General features: G+C 44.4%; 2 protein-coding genes across 21 annotated transcripts in view; both read right to left on the bottom strand.

Moving 5' to 3' along the window:
* Nucleotides 1-14,480, bottom strand: part of LOC127036722 (butyrophilin subfamily 1 member A1-like) — a 294,970-nt gene that overhangs the window by 126,843 nt on the left and 153,647 nt on the right. The gene's annotated exons all lie outside the window — the stretch shown is intronic.
* Nucleotides 1-14,480, bottom strand: part of LOC127036720 (butyrophilin subfamily 1 member A1-like) — a 40,333-nt gene that overhangs the window by 19,479 nt on the left and 6,374 nt on the right. Inside the window, exons 1-6 of one of the 8 annotated variants that reach the window (XM_050927872.1) lie at nucleotides 11,012-11,063; nucleotides 9,703-9,723; nucleotides 7,684-7,797; nucleotides 7,045-7,149; nucleotides 4,720-4,746; nucleotides 1,365-1,388 (exon numbers count right to left, since the gene is read on the bottom strand). In XM_050927872.1, the coding sequence (XP_050783829.1) occupies nucleotides 1,365-1,388; nucleotides 4,720-4,746; nucleotides 7,045-7,144 (151 nt within the window). In that variant the 5' untranslated portion in view covers nucleotides 7,145-7,149; nucleotides 7,684-7,797; nucleotides 9,703-9,723; nucleotides 11,012-11,063. The other 7 variants (XM_050927871.1, XM_050927867.1, XM_050927868.1 and 4 more) reach the window with 7 other exon arrangements.

Genomic DNA, 14,480 nt, shown 5'->3' with positions numbered 1-14,480 from the left:
AGGATACAGAGGGATCTAGACAAATTAGAGGATTGGGCCAAATAATTGTGATGAGGTTCAACAAGGACAAGTACAGAGTCCTGTACTTAGGATGGAAGAATCCCATGCACTACTACAGACTAGGGACTGAGTGGCTAGGCAGCAGTTCTGCAGAAAAGGACCTAGAGGTTACAGTGAACGAGAAGCTGGATATGAGTCAGCAGTGTGCCCTTGTTGCCAAGTAGGCTAATGGCTTTTTGGGCTGTATAAGTAGGAGCATTGCCAGAAGATTGAGAGATGTGATCATTCCTCTCTATTGGGCATTGGTGGGGCCTCATCTGGAGTACTGTGTCCAGTTTTGGCCCCACACTACAAGAAGGATGTGGAAAAATTGGAAAGAGTCCAGTGGAGGGCAACAAAAATGATTAGGGGGCTGGAGCACATGACTTATGAGGAGAGGCTGAGGGAATTGGGATTATTTAGTCTGCAGAAGAGAAGAATGAGGGGGAATTTGATAGCTGTTTTCAACTACCTGAAAGGGGGTTCCAAAGAGGATGAATCTAGACTGTTCTCAGTGGTATCAGATGACAGAACAAGGAGTAATGTTCTCAAGTTGCATTGGGGGAAGGTTAGATTAGATATTAGCAAAAACTTTTCACTAGGAGGGTAGTGAAGCACTGGAATTGGTTACCTAGGGAGGTGGTGGAATCTCCTTTTTTAGAGGTTTTTAAGGTCAGGCTTGACAAAGCTCTGGCTGGGATGATTTAGTTGGGGATTGGTCCCGCTTTGAGCAGGGGGTTGGACTAGATGACCTTCTGAGGTCCCTTCCAATCCTGATATTCTATGATTCTATGAATTACAAAACATATATTTTAAAATAATAAATTAACCTATCATCATCATCATCATCATCATCATCACATGAAACGTATGTATAAAAAATGAAAGTGGTCAGAAAATTTAATCGGATGCCAAAGGAATCCTCGGAGGAAAAACACTTGGGAACCACTGGTATAGAGCACTAAAGGCAGCTAACAATACACAGTGCTTTACCAATAATATTTTTCCGTGTAAGCAATTGTAGTAGCTGCCCTGGGGGTGTTATGCAGTTGTGAATGGAAGGGAAGGTGGAGCGTGGGTCATTATGAATGGGAGACTGTCCATTAGAGGATGCCTATCACAGAATGTATCTATCAAGATGTGTCCCATACGAGTTGTATTGACAACTCCAATTTATACTAATGAAAAGCAAAACATTTTTAATTGCTTTCAAGAAAACTATGAAAACTGTAATGGACTATACATATTATTATGAGAAAGAAATAGGTTTTTCATATTGTTACATATTGATTTTAAATAATGAAGTGATGAAATATCATATCTACCTTCTTCTGCACTGATGAGTCTCCCTTCAAAAAAGAGCAAAGTAACACAAAGAAGGTTAGAATGTTTAATGGCAATATCACATCTGAGCACTGACAATCTACATCGAATGTTTATGGCAGCATTTTCATATTGTCCCCAGATATATCCTTCTGCTAATATATGTTATGGACATATGGGCCAGATCTTCAGCTGGTATAAACTGGTCCAATGACATAGAAATGTGGGTCTGGAATGGACCTTGAGAGATCAGTTAGTCCAATTCCCTGTACTAAGGCATGGCCAAGTAAACCTAGACCATCACTGACAGCTTTTTGTCCAACATGATCTTAAAAACCTCCAGTGATGGGGACTTCACAACCTCCTTTGGAAGCCTATTCCAGAGCTTAACTAGTTTTAGAATTAGAAAGATTTTCCCAATATCTAATCTAAATTTCCCTTGCCCATTGTTTCTTGTTCTGCCTTCAGTGGACATGAAGAACAATTGATCACCATCCTCTTTATAGTAGCCCTTAACACATTTGAAGACGGTTATCAGATCCCCCCTTAGTCTTCTTTTCTCAAACTGAAGGTCAGGCCCAAAGCATTCAAAGTAATAAAAACTTGTTCTATGTTTTCCAAAAGTTCTTTATCCCAGAAACATCCCACGGTTGGATCTGGTCCCCACCCATGGCTAGTGTAGTGTGGCGTGTATGAGGTTAAGGTGTCATGAATAGGACAGGAATGCAGGAGAAACTGACCCTGAATTAATGAGAGACCCACTTTGTCACCTCCTGTGGTCAGGTTTTCAAAAGAATTTAGCACCAAACACAACCTTTAAAAATCTGCACCAAAGTTACTCCTGTCTAGGATCAAGAATTATGTCACTGTAGTCAGGAGGTACAATGGTATCATGTGTAGACATATTCGAGCTAGCTTTGATGTAGCTAGCTTGCTAAAAATAGCAATGTAGTCAAGGCAGCACGGAAGGCTGCATGGGCTAGCCACCTGAGTACAATCTCATCTGGGACCATAGGTATGTACTAAGTAGCTCAGGTACACCTAAGTAAGCTGTATTGGTTATGCAATGGGATCTATTGCAGCCCAGAATCCCCTGTAGACTATGTACTACAAGTCCACCCTTGGGCATTACCCTGACATCACAACTTAAAGACAGCACTATAGAGCTGCATGGGGCTACTCTGTGCTTACCTCAGGAGATTCCTTCTTTAGCCTATTGTAACTCAACTGCAGCCATTGTATGTTGCCTTAGTAGTGCACGGGGGCCAGAATCAAGTGTCCTCATTTGCATACTGAGAGTGTATTTAATTCCAGATGTCTTCAGCCTTGCCAATTTTCTGCCTGCACTTTCTGTTGTTTACCCTGTGTTACTCTGTACTTCTTTACCCCTCCCAGAATCCCAGGCATGTTCAGAGGCCATTGTCTTTTATAAAAGCAGCAAAGAATCCTGTGGCACCTTATAGACTAACAGACGTTTTGGAGCATGAGCTTTCGTGGGTGAATACCCACTTCCTCAGATGCATGTAATGGAAATATCCAGGGGCAGGTATATATATGTGTGCTAGCAAGCAAGCTAGAGATAACGAGGTCAGTTCAATCAGGGAGGATGAAGCCCTGTTCTAGCAGTTGAGGTGTGAAAACCAAGAGAGGAGAAACTGGTTCTGTAATTGGCAAGCCATTCACAGTCTTTGTTCAATCCTGAGCTGATGGTGTCAAATTTGCAGATGAACTGAAGCTCAGCAGTTTCTCTTTGAAGTCTGATCCTGAAGTTTTTTTGCTGCAGGATGGCCACCTTAAGGTCTGCTATAGTGTGGCCAGGGAGGTTGAAGTGCTCTCCTACAGGTTTTTGTATATTGCCATTCCTAATGTCTGATTTGTGTCCATTTATCCTTTTCCGTAGAGACTGTCCAGTTTGGCCGATGTACATAGCAGAGGGGCATTGCTGGCATATGATGGCGTATATTACATTGGTGGATGTGCAGGTGAATGAACCAGTGATGGTGTGGCTGATCTGGTTAGGTCCTGTGATGGTGTCGCTGGTGTAGATATGTGGGCAGAGTTGGCATCGAGGTTTGTTGCATGGATTGGTTCCTGAGCTAGAGTTATTATGGTGTGGTGTGCAGTTACTGGTGAGAATATGTTTCAGGTTGGCATATTCTCACCAGTAACTGCACACCACACCATAATAACTCTAGCTCAGGAACCAATCCATGCAACAAACCTCGATGCCAACTCTGCCCACATATCTACACCAGCGACACCATCACAGGACCTAACCAGATCAGCCACACCATCACTGGTTCATTCACCTGCACATCCACCAATATAATATACACCATCATATGCCAGCAATGCCCCTCTGCTATGTACATCGGCCAAACTGGACAGTCTCTACGGAAAAGGATAAATGGACACAAATCAGACATTAGGAATGGCAATATACAAAAACCTGTAGGAGAGCACTTCAACCTCCCTGGCCACACTATAGCAGACCTTAAGGTGGCCATCCTGCAGCAAAAAAACTTCAGGACCAGACTTCAAAGAGAAACTGCTGAGCTTCAGTTCATCTGCAAATTTGACACCATCAGCTCAGGATTGAACAAAGACTGTGAATGGCTTGCCAATTACAGAACCAGTTTCTCCTCTCTTGGTTTTCACACCTCAACTGCTAGAACAGGGCCTCATCCTCCCTGATTGAACTGACCTCGTTATCTCTAGCTTGCTTGCTAGCACACATATATATACCTGCCCCTGGATATTTCCATTACATGCATCTGAGGAAGTGGGTATTCACCCACGAAAGCTCATGCTCCAAAACGTCTGTTAGTCTATAAGGTGCCACAGGATTCTTTGCTGCTTTTACAGATCCAGACTAACACGGCTACCCTCTGATATTGTCTTTTATGTCTGTCTCTTCCTCCCTCCCTCTCTCTGCTAGGACAGTTCATGGGAGGAAGAGTGTAACTGACTCATTGAAACACACGGTGTGGTACCTTTCTGAGTCCAGTCCCTTCCTCTTTGCTGTTGGGACAGTGTGGCTACACATTGACCCATACTAAGCCTCATTGTAAATTCCAAATCTAATCCTTTAGGAGGAACAATGTTCTTAAAATATTGAGGGAAAATGTAATTTTAATGTCTCAAAAAAAGCTGAGGGGATTTTTTCCTAAAATTTCCAAAAAAGTATGGAACAGATTGGCTAATTCACTGGTTACATATTTGTCTGGGAAAGTAGTGCTAACTACAAATAGTATTTTTTCTGCTTACCTTTTGTGTTTGTGTGTGTGTGTATATATATATATATGAATAAACATAAATACTTGGCAAAACTTTACATTGATCTGCCCCATTTGTTACCTTCTTCAGGATCTCGCCTTCTTTCTCCTAAAATAAAAAAGTCTGAGATAACATATGAAAATACCCACAGAGATGCCAATAGCAATTACTCATTCCCTAAAACCCTATAGAGTTCAGTGTGTCAGTCCTGATGAAAACACTTAAGGATATTCACAGATTATGGCCCCAAATCCACATTCTTCTAGGCAGACCCTGATGCTATGTGGAACGATTGGCATGATCAAAGCATATGGTTGCATCAGTGTGTTTCAGATTCCTGGAACACCCATCTTCTAACACCAACTCTTCCCTTCCATCTTCCTCCCAGAGAAGGCCCAGAAGGGCTTTCACCACCGCCCAACACCACCACTCAAGAAAGTAATTAAGCAAGAGGATATTGCCCCAACGAGGCAGCGTTAGGTCTCAGACACTGTGGGCATGTCAACACTAAAAACTATATTAGGTCAACTTACAGCCACCACAGCAATACTGCAGTGGTTGATGTCCACACTACCCTCCTTCGGTCAATGGTGCATGTCCTCACCATGAGCTCTTCTACTGATCTAAGAGGGACAGTGTGGGAAGCTGAGAGCCAGGGTTCTTAGCTCAGCTCGCAGCTCTCTGATGGGAGCCCAGCTACCCTAGGGTTCCTGCAAGCTGCCCCCTCCCAGCTTTCCATCCTGCTATAAGCCCTGCAGCTTCCCCTCCCCCCCATACTCTTGGTTTCACAAACTCTGGTAGAAGCAGAGCCACCACCCGGGCACTCGGCTGCACATTCCCCACTGGGAGAACACTTGCCTCCTGGCTTCCCACCAGCTGCCCTCCTCCACTCCTGCCACTCTCAGTTCCATGCTCCCAACTGGGATCTTGGCTGCCCCCATCCCTACTCTCGGCTCTGCACTCCCCACTGGGAGCATGGCAGACCCTCTGCTCTCTGCTCCATGGTCCCTAGCAGGAGTGGGGCAGTTGCCTGAGCTCTCGTCTTCCCAATCCCCACTGTGAATGAGACAACCACCCAGACTCCCAGTGGGGAGCGGAGAGCTGGAAGTCTCAGTGCAGCTGGGCTCCCAGCATGGAGTGAGGAGATGGGACCCCTGGAACAGATGGTCTTGGAGCATCCTATATATTGGGTGTGGGGAAATGTTTTCATAGAAGCACAGAATCATAGAAGATTAGGGTTGGAAGAGACCTCAGAAGGTCATATAGTCAAATCCCCTGCTCAAAGCGGGACCAGCACTAACTAAATCATCCCAGCCAGGGCTTTGTCAAACTGAGCCTTACAACCTCTAGGGATGGAGATTCCACCACCTCCCTAGGTAACCCATTCCAGTGCTTCACCACCCTCCTAGTGAAATAGTGTTTCCCAATATCCAACCTAAACCTCTCCCACTGCAACTTGAGACCATTACTCCTTGTTCTATCATCTGCCAACACTGAGAACAGCCAAGTTCCATCCTCTTTGGAACCCCTTTCAGATAGTTGAAGGCTGCTATCAAATCCCCCCCCCCCCACTCCTCTTCTGCAGACTAAATAAGCCCAGTTTCCTCAGCCTCTCCTCATAAGTCACTGGCCCTAGCCCCCTAACCATTTTTGTTGCCCTCTGCTGGATTCTCTCCAATTTGTCCACATCATTTCTGTAGTGGGGGCCCCCAAACTGGACATAATACTCCAGATGTGGCCTCACCATTGCCAAATAGAGGGGAATAATCACTTCCCTTAGAGTGATTATTCCTGGGCTTGGTTTCCAAAGCCAGGTCTCCCTCCTTCTTTCCTCAATATGGTGATGGGATGGAATTTAAATCTGTATCCAGAGACATATTTCATGGCTTGTCCATCTATAATGCACTGAATCAAAATAATGAAGTCAAAGACCCACAAATATATGAGAGTGTGAGTCAAAATTGGTTCCAATTTGGAGCCTGTTTCTAGTAATAATTTATGCCATTTGCAAATAGTGGACCAAAAACTGCAGGCCCTCCTCACCAAATATTTCCTTGATGCCAATTTCAGTAAAGACTGAGTAAGTGATTTGATATAGCACCATAGCCATAGGCCATTGCACACAATGCAATAAATAGAAACGTTAATTTAAAACAATGGTCAATAAAACAGATACAAATTTTAAAAACATAAGATTAACACTTCCCTAAAATCAGTTACATCTTTAAAATCACCACCCCTAAAAGAGTACACAAAACTAAGTTAAAAAAAAATAAAGAAAGAGGAATACACTATTTCATTTAGGTCAGAAGTAGTCTATATGTCACACACATTATTTAAGCAGAATTTGGCCTTATATTGTAAATATGAAGAAAGCTTAAAAATGTAAAAGGAAGATTTTCCTACTTGAACAATAATAACTTAAGATGATAATGATGATAACAATGAGGACCACAACCGTGCCAATAAGAATCTTGTCTTCTAGGGATAAGTTAACGTCAACCATTTTTTCTGTAGAACAAGACAAATAAAAAATGTCATTAGTTACTGAAAATATCCAACACATAGATTTGTCCTGATCCAACAGTGTCTTTCTATTTTAAAGATAGAGAACGGTTCTAGATTGTTTGGGGTCTTTTGTTGTGTGTATTTTCTGAAACCATAATTAAAATTATTTGAAAAATGAAATAGACGAAATGGTTACAGACCTGTCAGGATTTAAAACAAACAAAAAAAGCACAGCATTATAATTCTCATTTATTATTTTTGTTCCTCAATATTACATCAGTGAGGGTTTAAAAAAAATAGCTTTCACAACATACAAAATCTTTAAGCATAAAAAGGGGAAAGCTCCTTTCTTAAATTTAGCCCATTGAGTCACTAATAAATCCTGACCACAAATTGACTTTGTAGGTTTGGATGGTCAGGACTTTCATTAAACGCTCTACAGAATTCCCTTATTTTAGGTACTAAAAACACACCTGTTCTCCTTTGATTTCCTTAAAATTGTCGTAGTGCCTAAAAGGGCTGTTGTCTGGAGCTCACCGAAGGTTTTTAACTTTGATTATTATGATATTACTCATAATGAATAGTAATAAACATGTGATGTGATTGAAAGTAGAGAACAAAAATGCAGACTTCCCAGTGCTCTTCTCAAGGCTTTCTGAGGGAAAAAAGAAAGAAAATATTTTACATCTTGTTTCCTCTAAACTGTGCATTCGTATGTGTGCCCTGGAGTGGGAAATCGATCAGAGGCCCCAGTGAAGGACAGAGTGTGCCCACATTAACTAATCAAATAATTTCCATTGTGACAAAATGAGTATTTCCTCTACCTTGTAAGAATCATTTCTGTCAGTTTCCTATGCAGAAAGGGTGAGATTTTCGGTGTTCTTTAGCTAATCTCTTCTTTTCTTGTATGTATTTCGAGAAATGATATGAAAGATAAGTGCACAGTGTTCAAGGAAACAATAAAAGCCCCTACACACATGCTAACCAGTTTCTCTGAAGTGACCCTGAAGTCATGGGTTCTTAGCACCTCACATCCCTCAGGATCCTATAAACTGGGATGGGGGGGGTCACAGAGTTCATAGCTTATGCAGGCTGACTTCACTGCATGCACTAGGGGCTTCTTTCATCTCTCCATCCCCGCTCAACTCCCTGTGGGACCCCATCCCATTCCCCTCTATTGCAGGGACTCCCTGCAGCCACCCAATCTTTCCCCCATGCCAGCGGCTCTGTGTGTCCCTCCTTCCACTCTGTTCCTACGCCAAGTGTCCCATTGATCCTTCATGCCAGGGGTTCCATGTGCAGCCCCATTACCCTTCTTTCCACATGCCTCTCCATCCCCACCTTCCCACCCCCACAATCTTATTGTCCTTTCTCCTTTCTCTCTTCTTTTCTTTCTCTTTCAGTGTTTCACTATTTTTAAATTCTATTCAGACATGGAGAAAAATGAGATGGGGGAGTTGTTATGCTGCAAGGTGTATGTCATCAACTGGGTCTTTGACCTACAGACAATTACGGAGGTTGTTGAAAGTACTAGCTCTGATATCCAGGTGCCAGACAATCCATGTGTTCTCCATTTCTCCTTTCCAACTTTCAGATTTCACCAAAACTAACGAGGTTCTGCCCATTGATATCTAGAACATTCCCTGAAATTCGGGAATTGATCTGATGCAGCATTCAAAAATAGTCATATTACATCTATTAACACATAGGCCTGCAATGTCAACCTATCTGCCAGTCATCTATTATAGGCTGTTCTGGAAAACACAGCTGATTTCTCCAGTTTCCTCTCCCAGGGTTGTAATGTGGCCTAGAGCACTGAACAGAAGTTCATGATCCTGCTCTGTTTTGGTTGCAGGCTGCAGATCCTGCACATTCTTTGTAACCCAGTGGAGATCAGGTTTGAGGAACAACCCTGTTGACCTGCAGGCTACATCAGTCCCCTGGCCCTGGGGACCCAGCACATCAATGGTCACAGAAGCGACAGCTAAAGCAACATGAGAGAGATTGGGAAGGGACTATCTTCAGGGAGACAGCATTGTCGCTTTGTTATGGCTTTATTTTTAATTCAGGGCACTGGCCCAGTTTCTGTGTTTTTCCTGCTGCAGTGCAAAGTAATTCTTCACATGCTTCTCCAGGGAATTTCAGATCATGGCGAGTCTCCACAATAAATGGCAAGTTGCACAGCTGCCCGGTCTCCAAAATGCCACGTGCCAATGCCAATACTCAGGTCAGGTCTACACTCAACATTTAGGTCAACCTAGCTACATTGTTTGGGGGGTGAAAAATCCACACTCTTGAGTGGTGCAGTTAAGCCGACCTAAGCTCAGTGTAGACAGCACTAGATTGATGCAAAAATTCTTCTGTCAACCTATCTTTCGCCTTTCGGGGAGATGGATTCTCTACAGTGATGGAAGAATTCCTCCTGTTGCTGTAGTGTATATCTATAAGGAAGTTCACCAATGGTTTTTACCTTTTATAATTATGATGTTACTCATAATCTATTATAATAAACATGTTGGTGTTATTGAAAGTAGACAACAAAGAATACAGGCTTACCAGTGTTCTCCTCAGAGGTTTCTGGGGGGAATAAAAAATGATAATGTTTCACATCTTGTTTCCTCAAAACAATGCATTCGTATGTGTGCACTGTGGTGAGAAATAGATCAGATGCCCCAATGCAGGAGAGAGTGTGCCCACATTGTACTAATCAAATACTTTACATTGTGACAAACTGAATATTTCCTCTCCCTTGTAAGAATCATTTCTGTCAGTTTCCTATGCAGAAAGGGTGACGATTTTGCTGTTCTTTAGCTAATCACATTTTTTCTTTTGCATGTTTGGGCAAATGGTATGATAGGTAAGTGTATTGTGTGTAAGAAAGCATTGTTGCAAGAAAACCATAAAAGACCCTACACACATGCTAACCAGCTTCCCGGAAGTCACCCTGAAGTCACTGGGAGTTGTGGGTTCGTAGCACCTCACATGCCACAGTCCCCTGTAAACTGGAGTTTGTAGGTCACACGGTTCATAGCTTATGCAGTTGGAGCTCATTGTATGCACCAGGGGCTCCTTTCATCTCTCCATCCCCGCACAACTCCCTGTGGGACCCCATTCCAGTCCCCTCTATTTCAGGGACTCCCTGCAGCCACTCAACCTTTCCACATACCAGGGACTCTGTGTGTCCCTCCTTCCACTCTGTCCCCATGCCAAGTGCCCCATGGTCCCTCCATGTCAGAGGTCCTGTGTGCAGCCCACTGCTTAGACTTCTCTCCACATGCCTCTCCATCCCCACTTTCCCACCCCCAAATTAAGTTGGCACAATTATATTGCTCATGTGGGCGGGGGGGGGAGGTGTGAAAAATCCACACCCTTGAGTGATGCAGTTAGGCTGACTTAATCCCAGTGTAGACAGCACTAGATTGATGCGGGTATTTTTCTGTCAACCTAGCTTTTGCATCTTGGGGAGATGGATTCACTACAGTGATGGGAGAACCCCTCCTGTCGCTGTAGTGTGTGTGTCTACACTGAAGTGCAGATAAGCCTTTCGACAGGGACGTCAGCGGGCCGGGTCTGTTTCTCCGCTCCCTAGTCCCTGCACTTGGGGCAAGGATGGAAGAGAAAAAGGCCTTTAAGGCACCTTCACTCTCTGTATTCTGGGGCCAGGTAAGGCCTGCCCAGCCCCCTGGTGTAAGTTAGAGCAGCTGGTTTCCAAGGGTTCTGGTAAGCAGAGGATATCCATGGAGCATTGTGCTCTGCCCAGGTGCCTAACACATCCCAATCTGCCCTTCTGTTGAAGGCTGGGTGCTGAGAGAGTGAAAAGCCATTAAACCAGCCAGGACCAGATCCCCAATGCCTCCTGAATCACCTGTTTGTATCTCAGTAACACAAACAAAATAATTTTCTCTGCTGAAACACAAATACCAGCAGGGGTTTTGTGCAGGTGTCAGCATCTCCCCCAGGGATTATGTGCTGCAGAGATGTGTTTTATGGACAATACTTTTATCTGAAAAGGGAATTGTTGCTAGGAGTATAGCAAGGAACAAGCAGCTGGAGAGTTGTTCCCGTAGCTCCATGCCTCTGGTAGCTCATGTGGGAAGAGATGGGGGCTGATCTGAAATGAAAGCAGCAATCAAAATAGATGCAGATGCTCAGAAATTCAAGACACCTGATTTCTCATTATTCCCTCTTGAAATACAGCAAGCTATTCCTTCCTGGTGTCACTGTATGACACAGGGAAAGCTGAACAGTATGGGAAGGTGTCACTGTGTCCCATCAGCATGGGGGTGAGTATGTGTGTGGTGAGATCATGTGAGAGGTGGGGTGAAAGGGCCATTTACTATCATAGTCCTAGTACTCAGGAAGGATACTGCCATGTGATCGCAACACCACTGCTGCTCAAGCAGGACACAGCGCCCACCCTTCTCCAAGGCTGCAGGAGGCACTAACTCTCCCTGAGGCAAAATAGGCCAGAGAAGCAGGGGAATGTCCAGGCTGCATGAACCAGCCCAGAACCCAGGATACTTGCTCCCAGGGCTAGCCGTGGGGTGCCAGCTTCACCGCTCCACTCCGGGAACTAAGGTTGTGAGATTAAAGCTGGCTCAGGCATGTCCCCTCCAGCTGCAGTCACACCTAGTGACTGTGGCATAACCATATGTTTAGCCGCACCCTGTTCCAGCTGAGCAAACTTTGGCAATGTGGCAGTGGGGAGAACAAAGGAAAGGGTTGCAACTTCCTAATTCTGAGACTAGTTCTATGCCAGCTCTGGGGCTTTTCCTAGCTATCGCCCCAAAGGGCCATCTGTAATGCTCAAGATATGCTAGTTCATGCCCCTATGCCATACAGCGCAGGAGCTGGGGTGGCATGCAAGCCAGCCACACAAGCTCTAAGCCAGAGGATTTACTTCCCTACAGAGCAGGAATTCTCTGCTATGGATATCCAGCACTTTTCCTGCCCCTTTGCACTCATCAGTATCTCTAGGATTTTTGTTACAATGGCCTATGCCTTAGGGAATGTCTACGCTGCAATAAAAGCCCCGTAGCATGGCAATGGCTGAGGTTGGGTTCTGGGGCTATAGATTTCAGTGTAGACATCTGGGATCAGGCTGGAGCATAGGCTCTGAAACTCCACAAAGGGGATGGGTTTCAGACCCCAGGCTTCAACCTGAGCCTGAATGTCTACACGTCATTTTTAGCCCCACAGTCAGAGCCCAGTGATCCCAAGTTAGTTGACCTGGGCTGCAGGGTCTTTTTAATTTTAACGTAAACATAACCTTAAAGACATAAGTTACTAAGAAAATCTACATAAGCCATCAGCAAAAAAGGGTTTGGGTACATGAGAGTACTCAAAACATTATTCCAGAGTAGAAAAATGTGTGAATTTAAAATGGATTAATTAAGCTATTAAATCCCCATGTAGACAAGCCCCACATTGTCAAATGTGTCTTTCTTTACATTTAAATTACTATTTTCATGTTTGAGTTACTTTCTGAGTCCAAATATCTTTCTAAAAACTATATAATTTGTGACACTGCACAAACCAAGCTCCAGTTTGCTGAAAAATTAGATAAATATCTGAAGAAACAAATTGATATTGGGGGAGGGATAGCTCAGTGGTTTGAGCATTAGCCTCCTTAAATCCAGGGCTGTGAGTTTAATACTTGAGGGAGCCACTTAGGGGTCTGGGGCAAAATCAGTACTTGGTCCTGCTAATGAAGGCAGGGGGCTGGACTCAATGACCTTTCAAGGTCCCTTCCAGTTCTAGGAGATAGATGTATCTCCATATATTTATTTATTTTTAATCTGACTATGAAAATCTAAAGACATGAGAGGGAAATGACTGGCATTGAAGTCAGAGGGGGCAGTGGGTTCTGCTGTCGGAGGATGATTGTACTGCTGATCTCAGCCTTCTTTAAACATGGACACTGTGGACTTGATGCGTACAGATTGGTACCCTACACCATGAACAGTCCTAATGAATGCAATGGCCAAGTGTTTCTAAAATGACTGTTGATTTTGGGTGCTTGAGCTTGAGCAACATTAAGAAGATCTGATATTCAGAGTGGGACTCCTGAGCACTTTTTGAAATTCAGACCCCTTCAAGGTCTCTCAAATTGGGCACCCAACACACCCAGTCCATTTTGAAGCTCTTGGCCATGGCTACCACTGGCAGAGTGAGGTGTAACTCCACTAGTACCGCCCGGTGGGGGACAATTCGGGTAATTTTCCCCAGGCCCCACAGGGGCCCCCACGAGAGTTTTTCAGGGCCCCTGGAGCAGGTTCCTTCACTCGCATCAGGGCCCCCAGAAAACTCCCGTGGGGCCCAGGCCCCCAGAGCTTCTTCCACTCTGAGTCTTTGGCAGCGGGGGGTCCTTTCTCCTCAGGGCGGAAGGACCCCCCGCCACCGAATTACCAACAAAGCGGGACTTGCTACCAAAGTGCTGGGTCTTCAGCGGTATTTTGGCAGCAGGGGGCTCTGCATCAGGCCTTAGGGGCACTTTGGCGGCAGGTCCCAGAGCGGAAGGACCCCCCATCGCCGAACTACCGCTGAAGTGGTGGCCCCATGCCGCTGAAGACCCCAGGCCCCCGAATCCTCTGGGTGGCCCTGAACTCCACAGGAGTGAGAACAGCAGAGTGAGGTGTAATTAGTGGGGTTCTGTTTCTGCAGATTGTCTCTGCAGACTCTTGGTGGTATTTTTCACCAACAAAACTTTCACTCTAAACTCACCATTCATGTGCGTGCCCTTTGGCTCTGAATATTTTTTAGGACTTTCTGTTTCTTCCAAATGGAGTGCACATAACAGACCTACTGGACAAAATTCAACACAGATATTCAATGGTGTTACTCCAGGGAAGATTTTGACTCATTACATTGTCAAACACCCTCATCCCCCTCCTGTCTGTCCTCTCTCTCAGCCGTTCATGGACTTTGATATCCGCACCATGTTTATTGCTGCACCTCCAGCAATCTCCTCAGCACCAGTCTCAATTTGTCTTTGTTATTTTACTGTCAGCTCTGACATGCCCATTTATTGCATTAAGCACACAGTGCAGAAGGCGTGGTACATACTGATTCCATCAAACATTCCTCTGTCACCTGACACTGAGGTGTGTGAATGTTCTCCTAGAGCAGACAACTAAGAAACTACTCAGGCTTATCTAGTGGTGCTAAAAATTGTGCTGTCAGAATTGCTCGGTGTAGCCAAAACCTACTTCTTTCTCTTGTATCTCACTTAAAATAACATATAATTCTGTGTCACATATGAAAAAAAGTCCATTGGAAAAGAACTAGACATTTACAATACAGGGGGGAGGGATAGCTCAGTGGTTTGAGCAATG

This window comes from Gopherus flavomarginatus, chromosome 18 (genome assembly GCF_025201925.1).
Source record: "Gopherus flavomarginatus isolate rGopFla2 chromosome 18, rGopFla2.mat.asm, whole genome shotgun sequence".
Classification (NCBI taxonomy): Eukaryota; Metazoa; Chordata; order Testudines; family Testudinidae; genus Gopherus; species Gopherus flavomarginatus.
This window is presented reverse-complemented; position numbering and strand designations above follow the sequence as displayed.